The following is a 15,000-nucleotide window of genomic DNA, read 5'->3' as shown; positions in this document are numbered from 1 at the left end:
ATACTGATGCGGGTGAGATACTGATGCGGGTGAGATACTGATGCGGGTGAGATACTGATGCGGGTGAGATACTGATGCGGGTGAGATACTGATGCGGGTGAGATACTGATGCGGGTGAGCTACTGATGCGGGTGATCTACTGATGCGGGTGATCTACTGATGCGGGTGATCTACTGATGCGGGTGATCTACTGATGCGGGTGATCTACTGATGCGGGTGATCTACTGATGCGGGTGATATACTGATGCGGGTGAGATACTGATGCGGGTGATCTACTGATGCGGGTGATCTACTGATGCGGGTGATCTACTGATGCGGGTGATCTACTGATGCGGGTGATCTACTGATGCGGGTGATCTACTGATGCGGGTGATCTACTGATGCGGGTGATCTACTGATGCGGGTGATCTACTGATGCGGGTGATCTACTGATGCGGGTGATCTACTGATGCGGGTGATCTACTGATGCGGGTGATCTACTGATGCGGGTGATCTACTGATGCGGGTGATCTACTGATGCGGGTGATCTACTGATGCGGGTGATCTACTGATGCGGGTGATCTACTGATGCGGGTGATCTACTGATGCGGGTGATCTACTGATGCGGGTGATCTACTGATGCGGGTGATCTACTGATGCGGGTGATCTACTGATGCGGGTGATCTACTGATGCGGGTGATCTACTGATGCGGGTGATCTACTGATGCGGGTGATCTACTGATGCGGGTGATCTACTGATGCGGGTGATCTACTGATGCGGGTGATCTACTGATGCGGGTGATCTACTGATGCGGGTGATCTACTGATGCGGGTGATCTACTGATGCGGGTGATCTACTGATGCGGGTGATCTACTGATGCGGGTGATCTACTGATGCGGGTGATCTACTGATGCGGGTGACCAGCTGATGCGGGTAATCTGCTGATGTGGGTGATCTGCTGATGTGGGTGATCTGCTGATGTGGGTAATCTACTGATGTGGGTGATCTAGTGATGTGGGTGATCTACTGATATGGGTGATCTGCTGATGTGGGTGATCTACTGATGTGGGTGATCTGCTGATGTGGGTGATCTGCTGATGTGGGTAATCTACTGATGTGGGTAATCTGCTGATGTGGGTAATCTACTGATGTGGGTGATCTACTGATGTGGGTGATCTACTGATGTGGGTGATCTGCTGATGTGGGTAATCTACTGATGTGGGTAATCTACTGATGTGGGTAATCTACTGATGTGGGTGATCTACTGATGTGGGTGATCTACTGATGTGTGTGATCAACTGATGTGGGTAATCTACTGATGTGGGTAATCTCCTGATGTGGGTGATCTACTGATGTGGGTGATCTACTGATGTGGGTAATCTACTGATGTGGGTAATCTACTGATGTGGGTAATCTATTGATGTGGGTAATCTATTGATGTGGGTAATCTACTGATGTGGATCCATGACCGAGGTTGTGGATCTGCCGTTTGGAGAGGCTCTGGGCTGAAAGGATGCAAACCTCGATGAAGAACTGTGCCCAGCTGATGATCCGTGTGGTCAGGAAACCATTCAATTGTTTGCAGTTTAAGGTTCTTACTTGAGAAAAGGGAACTATGTTTTGAGGTTTATAGTTTAAATGAAGTTTAATGTTGGATGTGAAATTTACATAATTTACAGCAATCCTATAAATTATATTGTTTTAGAAATAACTCCGATACTATACATTTAATAGTGTGTGTGTGTGTGTGTGTGTGTGTGTGTGTGTGTGTGTGTGTGTGTGTGTGTGTGTGTGTGTGTGTGTGTGTGTGTGTGTGTGTGTGTGTGTGTGTGTGTGTGTGTGTGTGTGTGTGTGTGTGTGGTCACTGTGAGGGGGTGGGGTGATGCAATCACCTTATGGGTAATTTGCTCTCGGTCATAAAAAAAAAAGCTTTGCCTTTGTGAGCTTTTAGGTTTTGAGCACAAAAACCGTCGGTGATGCGGAGACTGTACGTCGAAGAAAATTGCTTCAAGGATGACTGTGCTTGAAGCAATTTAGAACAAAGCTTTTTTGTTTTTTGTACACATTGTCGAGGCTCATATGAGAGCGAACACACAACGCACAGCAAAGGGTGGGGGTGGGGGGGAATGAGACAAGAGGGGTGGGAGAGGGAAGGACAAAACGGTGGGGAACAGAGACATTAGGAGATCTGTGGAAGGGAGAAGGATGGGGTGGGGAACACGGGGAATACAAGATGGACATTACAGGGACTTTCAGGAAGGAAAGCAGGGAATTTGAAGAAGGTGGGATTGGGTTTTTTTAATGGGGGGGAGAAAAGATCATGGTTTGAGATGGGGGAAAATTAGAGGTGGTGGTGAACAGCTGTTTAGAAGGCCTGGAGGGAAGAGTGGGATCGAAGAGAGTGTGGGAGTTTATTCCAAAGGCAGGAAAAAAGAGGAATGAAAGAGTGAAGATGAGCAGTGATTCGTGATTTTGGTAGTTTTACCAGAATGGGGTTGATGGCGGATCTGCACCAAAGATGAGAATTCACTTTGTACTCCAACCGAGGTCTAAACCACATGATGTCGGTTATCAACAATATAATTATCTCCAATTTAATGCTCGGGGAGACCCTAAGCAGCAAAGGTCAGTGGGGCAAAAGTGGAGGGAATTCGCTGCACACACAGCCTCTGACAAATAAAGATGTTTTTCAATGGGGCACTTGGGATGAGACAGTCGATACAGAAATCCTGGTACAAGATGGAACACGTTCAAATTTAAACAACAATATTTAATATACCAACAACCATTCACTCCACACTCACAAGAGGAACCAGTCAAGTGGGAGATGCTGGAACAATGGGACCTAACGAGGCTGGCAGAACAACGAGTGGCACAAGGTAGACAACAGGATGAGTGGCACGGATCGGATTAGAGGGAACAAGCAGCTCCAGAGAGTGAGGGAGGGAGAGAGCGAGAGTGAGGGAGGGAGAGAGCGAGAGTGAGGGAGGGAGAGAGCGAGAGTGAGGGAGGGAGAGAGCGAGAGTGAGGGAGGGAGAGAGCGAGAGCGAGGGAGGGAGAGAGCGAGAGCGAGAGGGCGAGAGAGCAAGAGAGAGCGAGAGAGAGACCTTTATTTTTACAAGCTTAAGAAAAAGTTACACATAACATTTTAAACAAGTCATAAAAGGAAAGTCAAGTACACAGTTAAACTGAAATGATAAGATTACTGTGGTTTACTTTACACAATGCATTCCTGTTGCACCATTTCTGCTTAAACAGTTCTAGATTATTTATATTTTGGTGAAAATAAAATTCTGCACGTAATCTGGCCACGGCAAGGGCTTTAAAAACAGTTAAAACATTGTCATTAGCATCAGGGTTTGCAAGAAGTTTGGTTTTCCTTGTTTTATAAATTGCTAGTTTCCCTTCGGCTATTATAAAATTGGCGAGAGCAGATTCAACATGACTTTTGGAATTTAGCGGTAATCCAAAAATAAAAGTATGAAAAAAAAATACAATTTTCATGCAACATCAAAATTGTGATAAAAAGGTAAAAAGTGGGGTCAGTCTTGCACAGTCAACATAGGCATGATATAAATCTTCAGAGGCCATACAAAAGGAACACGAAACGGAATTTAAAACATTCAAATGACGTAATAAAACATTCGCAGGTAAAATAAAATGTACAATTCTCCAAAAGATATCACCAGTCCGTTTTACAATCGGTGGGACATACATTGCAGCCCTTTGTGGGCACAGGGGGGACCCCAGAGGCAACATCCCCTTCCATCGGGATCCAAAACTATCTTTGCACACATTAGGATGCTGTATGGTGACACAAAGGTGGTACAGGCACTTTTTAGCAACACTAGGAAGTGGAGAGGAAGACAGATCACAGTTTCTGTTAATACAAGTGATGTTATGCATTACTGTGGAACAAAAGGAACATGGATTGCAGGGACAGTGTTGTGGGCATCAAAATGGAGTCCCAAACTTTGAGAGGTATGCAGAACCTCCTGGATGAGCTGGGAGACAGTTCTTAAAGAGTGCATTCCAACAGTCGTCGCAATATGCCTGACTGAGTGCCATGTTTCATTCTTGTTTTCCGCAGATCTCGTATGACAGGTACGCTGGAGCTTATGAAGCATTGTACGTAAGCATGTGATCGAGGTATGTTAAGAAAAAGTGCATTGTAGAAGATAGGCTCGTCGAGAAAGTTTTGGTGTTGTGATGCACCATATCTCAGTGCATGACAAGAGGCTGCCAGGCTTGCAACCGGTCTTGATAAAACCAGGGTAATGGAAAGATATCCACATGTTGCAAGTCCATGAGAAAAAGTTTCTTATTGAAATCAAGCATGCCATTTTTTTCCATTTTCAAAGTGAATTATTTACAATAACCATCAGTTGCCCAAGGAAATTCCTTTATAAAAACTTATTTTATGGTTTGGGTACTAAAATATTTTGAACAAAAATCTTTGGGATCTGGATGGTTATGGATAGTGGTGCGCTTATAATCCCTTTCTGCAAACATTCACTTCAGGCTTTCTCTGGCCATATTTTTAATAACCATCAAGGTCCCATGGATTTTATTAGTGCATAAGATAGTACAAGTACTGTACTATCCTCGGAAAGTAAAACATTCATGGGACCTTGGTGGTTATGGCAGTAAAGGGGGTCTCAAGACCACTTCGGGCAAAACGAAGCCCTTTTTTGAGCCACGCCCACTCCCCTAACCATCCTGATATTTTGAAACTAATATTATCAAATGAAAGTTCCATATCTATACTAACAAAACCAATAGTAAAATCCATGGGACCTTTTAAAAACAGAGAATAAAACAGGTCCAAAGTTGCCTTGTTTGACAGATAATGTACATATTGATGTGCATATAATGTTCAGGTATATGTACACGACATGTACATGGTCTGCCTCTGTCACCAATTTCCATCACTTGCTACAGAAGTCCACTATATTCCATTGCTGATTCAAGAGTAAAGTACTTTCACTAAATGTCTTATCTGTTTTTGGGCCATCCATCCTAAAAATCTGTTTGTTTCCTTTAACCCCATGCTATTTTGAATGTGGCTGAGATAGGTAGAAAAATGTTTTCTCGATGTGAATCTTTTATTTTCCTGAAAAGTTTGAAGAAAATCCATGAAATATTTAGATACAATTTATGCAACACTTGGGTAGGATGGTTTATAAGAAACAAACAGTATTTTTGGGATTGTCCATGGGAATCTGTCCACATTTTTTCTATGCAAAACGTTTGATGTACGCCTTGGCATCTTCATCATCTTTCTTTTGGAAGATCAGCTGGCATCGATTGTTGATAACCGTTGGCATGCACAGAACTGTTGAAATTGGGTGTTCTTCGATTTCTGGTGTACTGGGCCAAATGAATAATTCCTTTCCACACAAATGAAGGAATGAAACCTTGACAGCCTCTCCATTCTCCAGAATGCAGTGATGCTATACTGGTCAGCGAGTGAGCTCTTCGTGGAAGAAATGGGCCACAAATACCATGATTTCCGTTGCAGAAAATGCACGATCTATATGCCATGGCTGAGTGATGTCCCCTGAAACAAAAAGATGCATTTACTGTCGAGCAAAAGTATGTGTTAAGAGAAGTAGGCCTAAACTTTTATTGGTGCATAAATGAAAGGATTTTTTCTATAAGATGTTATTTACATGAACAGCAGGAAGCAATGTTCAAATCACCCCATTTCTCTACTGGCTTTCATTAAACAAACCAAAATATTGTTACGAATTTGGAATTCAATCGCACACAACATACAGGTTCCCTTAGTCAGCTATGTCGATAAGTGCATGTTCCCTAGATAGCTCACCTTCCATTGTTTAAATGTTTTGAAATCGATTAGATGCGCTGCGGATCGATTTAATAGTTAGGGAGCGAACAATGGAGACGTCCCTCCCCCTCTTCTGCGAAGAGGAAGAAGAACCCTGCAGTGACTTGAATAAGTCCGTCCCACCCGTGGTTGAGCGGGGGTGGATCACGAGGGCATGAGTCACGCCGGGTGTGGGGGAGGGGTGCAAAGGATAAAGAGGACATCTTTTCTTTGTTCAAAAAGAGTCCCGTGAGAGTCTCGTGGGCTGAGTTCGTGAAAGTCCCGTGTAAAGAGTTCGTGGGCTGAGTTTGTGTGGGAGTCCCGTGGTAGGGCTGAGTTCGTGGGAGTCCCGTGGGCAGAGTTTGTGTGCTGAGTCCCGTGGGAGGAGTAAATTCTTTTTTTGCTTCGGATAGAGCAGTCGTTCAGCCATCGGGTCCTGCTTGGCTTGCTTGGCTTGAGGCCTTCGGAAGCTTTTTGCTTCGGCTGGCTCAGTGAGCTTTGGCTGCTGCTTTGTTTTGGAAGGAACTTGAGCCGGTTGTTCGGCTCGAGCTGCGAGTGGAGGCTTCTTCCTCTTCTTCCTCTTCCTCTTGGTTCGTGGAGCTTGTCGTTCTCCATTTTGTTTCCCGGCTTGGTGCGACACGTCAGCCTCTTCTTGGAGTTGGATCCTCGAGGAAGCGACGATCGACAGGAAGGATCGGCGCCTCATCTCACCGGCACGTGTTGATAAGCGCGGGAGGATTCGCGGGAGCTCAGGAAGGATTGCGGCGATTGGATCCAGCTCGCTCTCACTGGAGCCCGGGTCCGGACAAGTTGAAGACCACACGAGGTGGAAAGGTTCGACTCAAGCTCTGAGTTTCAGCTCACCTGTCCTCCGAGCTGGAGCTCGTGATTAAAGGCCTCAGCCACCGTTTCGTGTGTGTGTGTGTGTGTGTGTGTGTGTGTGTGTGTGTGTGTGTGTGTATGTGTGTATGTATGTGTGTGCGTGCGCGCGTACGTGTGTCCGTGGGCCCGTCTAATAAGTAGGAACTGCTGTTAAGTGTAAATGACTGTATATAATAAGTAGACGGTTGTAGTTCTTTTGTTGCTTGTATAATTGCAGACGTGTTTTGTCTTATTTAATTGCATACGTGTTTCATTATAATAAATGTCCTTGTGTGGATATAAACCTGCTCGTTGCATCCATTCCCTCATTGAATGAAGATTTCTGTTCTTCCACGTGATCTGCCGATTGGCGTATTTCGATTCTTGTACAAGGACCCGTCGCTCGGAGTTATCCGGGCGATGATCTATATTCCGGGCGATCAGTCGGGCCGACTTGACTTGCGGCTCCGTTCAGAGCGGTCGGTTGGCGGCCGACCCCCGGCCAGTAACAATATAAATAAATCAACGAAGCATGAACTAGACTCAGCCATGGCATTAGTATAACCTACATTCATAATGCCTAATGATATGAATGCATGAGTATGACCTACATTCTATCCCTGACACAATGGCATTCGTATGACCGACATTCATAATGCCTAATGATAGAACTATGGTGATTTCACAAAGGAACAGACAGTAAACACATGGTATCTTGGATTGAATTGATGCTGGATTTCAAAACTGCTCATCCCAGATAACCTTTGACCTATTTATCAGCAGACAAATGTGGGAAATTGTAACTTACCAGGTATGATTATATAAGGATTGGGGGGATATAAATTCAGCTTTCTTTTCTTACATGTTCTTTCATCTTGCCAAGACAAAGAAAAGGAAATTACAAATGGCATGATGGGAAAAAAAGTCATGTAAGGCGGCAAATACAAATGAAAGAAATCACCTTGCATCTCATAATTACGTGGTTTCAAGATAAGGAATGCATACAAAAGACAAAATTTGCTCAAAACAGCATTTATTTCATCACACATACATATTTTACAGTTTCAAATACAGGATGCCCCACAGAAAACCAGGAAATTTGGTACAGTTTATTTGTCGAGTTTATATCAGTTTATTTCTTCAGTCCCCAAGTTGGATGTTCTTTTGAAAAAGAAAAAAAATTTCAACCTCATGTTGAAAATTTGATAACTGCTGCATTCTGAAATAAAATAAAAAAACGGTTAGAAAATGTATATGTTAGTTTATTGATATGGTAAAATACGGCAAAATAAATCTCAAAATCTGAAATTTCCTGGTTTTCTGTGGGGTACCCTGTAGAATCAGCAATGGAATATGGTGGACTTCTGTAGCAAGTGATGGAAATTGGTGATAGAGGCAGACCATGTACATGTCGTGTACATATACCTGTACATCGCTATGTACATTATCTGTCAAACACGGCAACTTTGGACCAGTTTTATTCTTTGTTTTTAAAAGGTCCCATGGATTTTACCATTGGTTTTGTTAGTGTAGATATGGAACTTTCATTTGATAATATTAGTTTCAAAATATTAGGATGGTTATGGGAGTGAGTGTGGCTTGAAAAAGGGCTTCGTATAGCCCGAAGTGGTCTTGAGACCCCCTGTACTGCCATAACCACCAAGGCCCCATGAATGTTTTATTTTCAGAGGATAGTACAATACTTGTACTATCTTATGCACCAATAAAATCCATGGGATCTTGATGGTTATTAAAAATATGGTCAGAGAAAGTCTCAAGTGAATGTTTGCCGAAAGGGATTATTATAGGTGGCACCACTCCCCATAACCATCCAGATCCCATAGATTTTTGGACAAAATATTTTAGCACCCAAACCATATAATAAGTTTGTATAGGAATTTCCTTGGAAAACTGAGGGTTATTACCTTCGCATTCTGCGAAAGGTTATGTTTTGGTCGCTGTGTATTTATTTATTTGTGAACATGTGTGTTTGTTTGTTATTCGCATAACTCGGAAAGTATTAAACCGAATTGCATGAAATTTGGTGGGATGATTCGTGAGTATCCAAGGACGACTTGATTAGATTTTGGGAGCGATCGGGTCAAAGGTCAAGGTCAAGGTCATGAAAAGGTCAAAAACACTCTTTTGAGCAAAACTTCCTTCATAATACAGCTATCGACATGCAACCACCGCAGCTTGTTCCATGAGGAGATACCTTTCGGATATGTAGTGTCGGATTTGACGTAACGTCATCGGAAGTGCGTCTAAATGACGTCACAAGATGACATAAATTTTCAATTTTCGATCTCATCAGTTTTGATCATACCGTTTTGTAGGAATTACCTTAAGGACGTCACACACCAAATTTGACTTCGATTGGACTGGCCGTTATGACGCCAGAGAGAAAGAGAGAAAGAGAGAAAGAGAGAAAGAGAGAAAGAGAGAAAGAGAGAAAGAGAGAAAGAGAGAAAGAGAGAAAGAGAGAAAGAGAGAAAGAGAGAAAGAGAGAAAGAGAGAAAGAGAGAAAGAGAGAAAGAGAGAAAGAGAGAAAGAGAGAAAGAGAGAAAGAGAGAAAGAGAGAAAGAGAGAAAGAGAGAAAGAGAGAAAGAGAGAAAGAGAGAAAGAGAGAAAGAGAGAAAGAGAGAAAGAGAGAAGAGAGAAAGAGAGAAAGAGAGAAAGAGAGAAAGAGAGAAAGAGAGAAAGAGAGAAAGAGAGAAAGAGAGAAAGAGAGAAAGAGAGAGAAAGAGAGAAAGAGAGAAGAGAGAAAGAGAGAAAGAGAGAAAGAGAGAAAGAGAGAAAGAGAGAAAGAGAGAAAGAGAGAGAGAGAAAGAGAGAAAGAGAGAGAGAGAAAGAAAAAGAGAGAAAGAGAGAAAGAGAGAGAAAGAGAGAGAAAGAGAGAAAGAGAGAGAAAGAGAGAAAGAGAGAAAGAGAAAGAGAGAGAGAGAGAGAGAGAGAGAGAGAGAGAGAGAAAGAGAGAAAGAGAGAAAGAGAGAAAGAGAGAAAGAGAGAAAGAGAGAAAGAGAGAAAGAGAGAAAGAGAGAAAGAGAGAAAGAGAGAAATCTGCATCTCCTCAGCATTCTGGCTTGGTTTTTTTCATTTTTTTAAATCTTTTTTATGGCAGCTAGTAACAAGTAGTTATTGCTTCACCTCCTACTGGTCCGCATCATTTCCGTCATCCAATGGGCGGCCATGGCATGCAAGACGGCCACACCAGGCCAATCAAGGCTCTTAACACACCTGGGCCTTACAGCCAATCTGGTTTACGCAGCAGGCAGTCCCCACCAATGTTCTTCAACCTCATTAAAAAAAAAACCACAAAATGGCCAGTTTTGACCAAAATAACCCACTCATTCTTTGCAATACAATGTCCTATGCAGTCACCTGGCCCCACCGTTATTCATACATGGGGGGGGCAGTGAGAAAACACAAAGCCTTACCATCTCTTCATCCACTATTTTGTACAACATTGTCACACCAACAATGCAAAAAGGACAACTTACCCTTCAACACATGTACTTAAAACGGGTTCAAAAGCCCTACGAATGACATGAAACACAAGCACAAAGTGCTAAGGCCTTAACATTCTGAACTAATGTCCACCCCCGCCAAAAAAGCAACGATATTCTTGATTATTAACAGTATACGACCTACTTACCCAACTGTTCCATCTTGCTCAGCAAACCAGCTTTCCTCAAGGCGCTCGGCGTTAACTCCACACCAGCTTTCCTCTGCACACAAAACCACAATTTGGGACAACCACCACACTTTACAAACCAATCCACCTTCTCATTTTCCCACAACTTCTCACACCAATATCCAAAGCTATATTATTTTTATTCTTTTTGGCCATTTTGAAGTCCTAGATCCTTACTGAGGTGTGTCAAGGACAGATCAGATACAGATTGGTGGAAAGGAAGCCAGGTGAGATTTCCTCCATCAATATCCCCTGTTCATCTGTGGCACCGGCCTAAAGTCCGACTCTTTTCACGCAGCATCATGGTATCGTGCAACATTTACAGTATCGTGCTGACAGAACAAAATAAAACCCACTGGAGATGAGATCAATCATGAGAAGCAAACCCTCACTTGTTAAGTCTAAAGCAACAACGACCACCAAATCATTTTGGAATATGACCGGTCGGCAACATTCAGCTGACTGTGCAGTGTGCTGTGCATTCAGCTGACTGTGCATTGTTATAAGGTACAGGTCAGGTATTGGACACACTGGATGTGCAAAATGGAAAATACATGGAATTTCGTCACATGCATAAGTTATTTGAGATGACAATTTGGAATGAGGGAAGGGAGTGTCTCGTGGCGGGGCTGAATCAACATGGCCACCATGTTGAATCAACATTACGAAAGAGCCACCATCATATTTGTATCGGTTTTAGTATTCTGAATGGGTTGTTATAAATTTTAAAAATAAAATAATATAAATTCAGGAATGCAACTTGAATGTGCACAAAACACCAATTTGGATATTAATACTTATCGAGAATAAATGTATACATGTACGAGCGTGTTCAAAAGTAATGCCTCATTTTTATTTTCTTCAAAACACGGAAAGATATTCGAATGAAACCAAGCACAGTCAACACATTAGTTCTTCCCACCAATGGGTGCGAAGTTTCATGATTCTGACGCTACATGTCTTCGTGTTACATTAGTCAAGATGGCAGAGTTCAGCTCGAAGTTGTCAGTGCTGTGAAGCATACAGTGATGGAGATGAGAGCTGGGATGACTGACTGGCTGGAGATGAGAGCTGGAATGACTAACTGACTGACTGGAGATGAGTGCTGGGATGACTGACTGGAAATGGTGGGTTGACTGAATAACACCAGGTGGGTTGACTTAGCCTGTCATCCTTCCGAAGTCGGTGAAACGAGGACCAGTTGACTGGTAACAGGAGTATTGCATCAGCGGCACAGCCATGCTTCCAGAAAAAATGATGCAACCAGCATCCACAGGCTGCATACGAAACAACTACAACCACCAAAGACACATCAACTCAGCATATTTGTGGAAAATCGAAAATTATTCACCGTTAAATCATACTGCGATGCAGCATGAAGACAGAATGGATATGGTAGTCAACGTCACGGAAAAGCGTGAATAAGAAGATTGACTTTTTATTGCAAAATTACCGACTTTATAAATTTGAAAAAGACAAATCATATCTATTTTGTAAGGTGTCAAGAGATAGATAAGCATCGAGGTAATCTGCACATTATGTACGGGAAGTGAAAAAGTACTTTCTGAAAAGGGCATGTGGGTGTGGATGGAAGACACATGATATTCAGCGATGAAATAGTGGATGCTTTACTGCAAATAGTAAGCTGTGTTGAGGCATCCAATGGATGGCGATGTTGAAATCTATGAGGAGATTGAAATGACGCAAAAAATCTGCAAATAGGATCTGATGTTGGCAATAGTAAACACTTACGGAAATGAGCGACGAAAACCCAAATAAAGCTGGAAGAGACGTTCTCTAAAAGTATCTTTTGCACTGTTCTTAGCGTAATGTCATGAATATTCCTGTCAAATTTTCAGGGCATTACGCACAATGCTCACCTCTGCCCCTGTATCCACAAGAAAAGGAAATTCGCTTATACGATCCACGTGGAAGAGAAAGCCACCGCCGCCTGGCCCAGGTAAACTCATCAACAACAGTTGTGGGCCTCGCCGTTTCCCTGTGGCCGGTAAAAGCACAGTGCTCTACATTGACGAGCATTAGCACCGAAGGTCACGTGGAACCAAGATCGATGCGGAGTGATGAAGGAAGGTTGACAGACGGTAGCAAGAGGGACGGCGTTTCTCTCTGTTCCTTCAAGCTTGTGATTCCTTGTCCATCCATTTGGATCATGTCAGGGTCAACAATTTAGCGTGGAAGAAAAGACGTCCGAGGCGTTTGGATTCCAAGTTAATTGTTTCGTAAACCACAATGGTGAAAGCTCCCAAAACCCCTGAAGGGAAACCCATTTCAACCAAAGCTAAAGTGTATTCTCACATTACAAAAGCAAAGGCAAAATGAAACTGCTGCACATGTACATCGATATAGCTATATACACATCAGCTCCATTATATTAAGATAATAATAATAATAATAATAATAATAATAATAACGAGAAGGGCACAAGGTGGAGGGCATACCTCCGCTCTGCAATGCCTGACCCAGTATAATATATCGGAGCCAATTTCTTTACTGAAATATCATGCCATGCATCGTTTTTGGGGCAATCTCTCATTTTGGTTAATATCCGGATATTAACCAAAATCGAATCAGTTCATCCTTGTCACACACCCAACAGGTCTACCAAATTTCATCCGAATCTGTGAACAACTTTTTGAGATATCGTGCTATGTTTCGTTTTGGGCCCTATCTCTCAATGGTGAAGAATCACGTAAAAACTTCTCGTATCCAGAACCACATTCAGATCTTCACCAAAATTACGTGTTGCTGTCCTTGGCCAGTCACCTCTATACACAAGAAATTTGAGAACGATTATTGAAAGCTGTGGCCAAAAATCGTGTGACTAACATTTCAGACAGACAGCCAAAACAGATAAACGCTCCCGTCCAACATACTTGGTGAAATTGTTTTTTTTGCAAAGTAAGAAACACACAGACAGGGGTGAAAACATAACCTCCTTCCACCTTCGGTGGAGGAGGTAATAAAACTCCACGATTAGCCTCAGATAAGTTTTTTTTATTTTTTTATTTTTTATAAATCAAAATAATAAGATGAATAACAATAACATGAACCGTTTGAATGCTCTTGGCCTTGATCGTGGCTCACGTCATTGTTTAACAATCTGTATTGTTTGCTCCGATTGTTGCCTCTTATGGTTGTCATATAAACAACAGACGTTTCATCCAGTTTGCCTGGAAAAAAAATCCCATATTGTCATCTTGCGTCGTGGAAAATTCAGCACTCAAACAGGTAATAACAATAACAACAACAACAACAACAACAACAATTATTTATTTATTTATTTGTTTATGTATTCGTATGCAGCCAATGGCTGCATCATTTTCCGTGGCACAGCTGTGCCGTTGATGCAGTGCCCCTGTTACCAGCACACTGGTACTCATTTTGCCAACGTCGGAAGGATGGCAGGCTGTCAACCCTACCTGGTGTTTATTCAATGGCCCAACATGGGCTTGAACTCAAGACCCAAGGAATGATGATGATGGATGATGGATGATGGATTATGATCACGACCAAAGTTCCATTTCCAAAGAACGTCAAACGAAGGAGGCCATTAGGCCCACCAAAGACTGCGCTGCGATTACCAACCTAAGGTTGTTTGTCCGGTCGTTACCCTTTTAAATGCGGAGCATCAGGCAACGGAGCAGCACGCACCATTTTTAAACTTAAAATGTTTGATGTGACTCGGCTGGGATTCGAACCTCCGACCTCCCATACTCAAGAGCAGTCGCACATCGGCACACACGTGTAAAAATTCTCCGCGTTTGTATCGAGTCCCAGTCCCAGTCCTAGTCCCAGTCCCACCTGTGCCGCAGCCCGTATCTCACCTGTCCTCTGGACAACGGCACGCCAAGAACACCCGCCGAGTTGCGGGACCGGCGGGACAGCATGGCACGGGCTCCGGTCCGGATAAACCGGGTCATTCCTCTCCGCTGAGTGCTCATCGTTGAGTTGAACATCTCGTCGACGCTCACGGACAACCTGAGTGAGCCGTCGGGAAGCGCGGCTGTGACGCACAAACAAAAACAAACAGCCAAAGGTGAAGGAAATTTCCGACACTGGAGTCGGTCCAGAGCGCAGCAGCGAAGGTAACGGGGATCCATCCAATTGGCGGATTCGGAGGCGGTTCCGGAACTCCATTTGTGATTGGCTGAACTGTCTGTTAGCGCGTATTCTTGTCCAATCACGCGTCCCCATAATGATGGACTCGATTTCACGGCTATATCGGGTTCATATATATATATATACATGTATATATATATATATATATATATATATATATATATATATATATATATATCGTCGGGTTGTGATAAACAAGTCATCATTTAATTTAATTTATTATTTTGCAGGAAATGGACATTAAGACACACATTACCACCTGCAGGATTGCTAAAAGTGAACCGATCACAATCGAGGAGCTCTCCTGGCGCAATTGGGCGGTGAGGTGGTGGTGGTGGTGAGGTGGTGGTGGTGGTGAGGTGGTGGTGGTGGTTGGAGTTGTCGGTGCAGCAGAGGCAAGTCAAAAATGTGATTGTCATTTAGCAACGGGCGGCGGTTCTGCGTCTTCCACGCACACAAACATCTCAAGTGGACACCACAACGACCATCATACAC

The 15,000-nt window shown here is 43.1% G+C and overlaps 1 protein-coding gene across 1 annotated transcript in view; it reads right to left on the bottom strand.

Moving 5' to 3' along the window:
• ARG2 (arginase 2) overlaps nt 1–14,501 on the bottom strand; it is a 173,602-nt gene extending 159,101 nt beyond the window's left edge. Inside the window, exons 1-2 of the mRNA XM_085890302.1 lie at nt 14,211–14,501; nt 10,327–10,399 (exon numbers count right to left, since the gene is read on the bottom strand). Of these exons, the coding sequence (XP_085746428.1) occupies nt 10,327–10,399; nt 14,211–14,486 (349 nt within the window). The 5' untranslated portion in view covers nt 14,487–14,501. The remainder of the gene's footprint in view (nt 1–10,326; nt 10,400–14,210) is intronic.
• Between the last annotated feature and the right edge of the window lie 499 nt (nt 14,502–15,000).

The sequence above is a fragment of the Eptatretus burgeri genome, chromosome 7 (assembly GCF_056783735.1).
Source record: "Eptatretus burgeri isolate ZD-2024b chromosome 7, Ebu_testis_v1, whole genome shotgun sequence".
NCBI lineage: Eukaryota > Metazoa > Chordata > Myxini > Myxiniformes > Myxinidae > Eptatretus > Eptatretus burgeri.
This window is presented reverse-complemented; position numbering and strand designations above follow the sequence as displayed.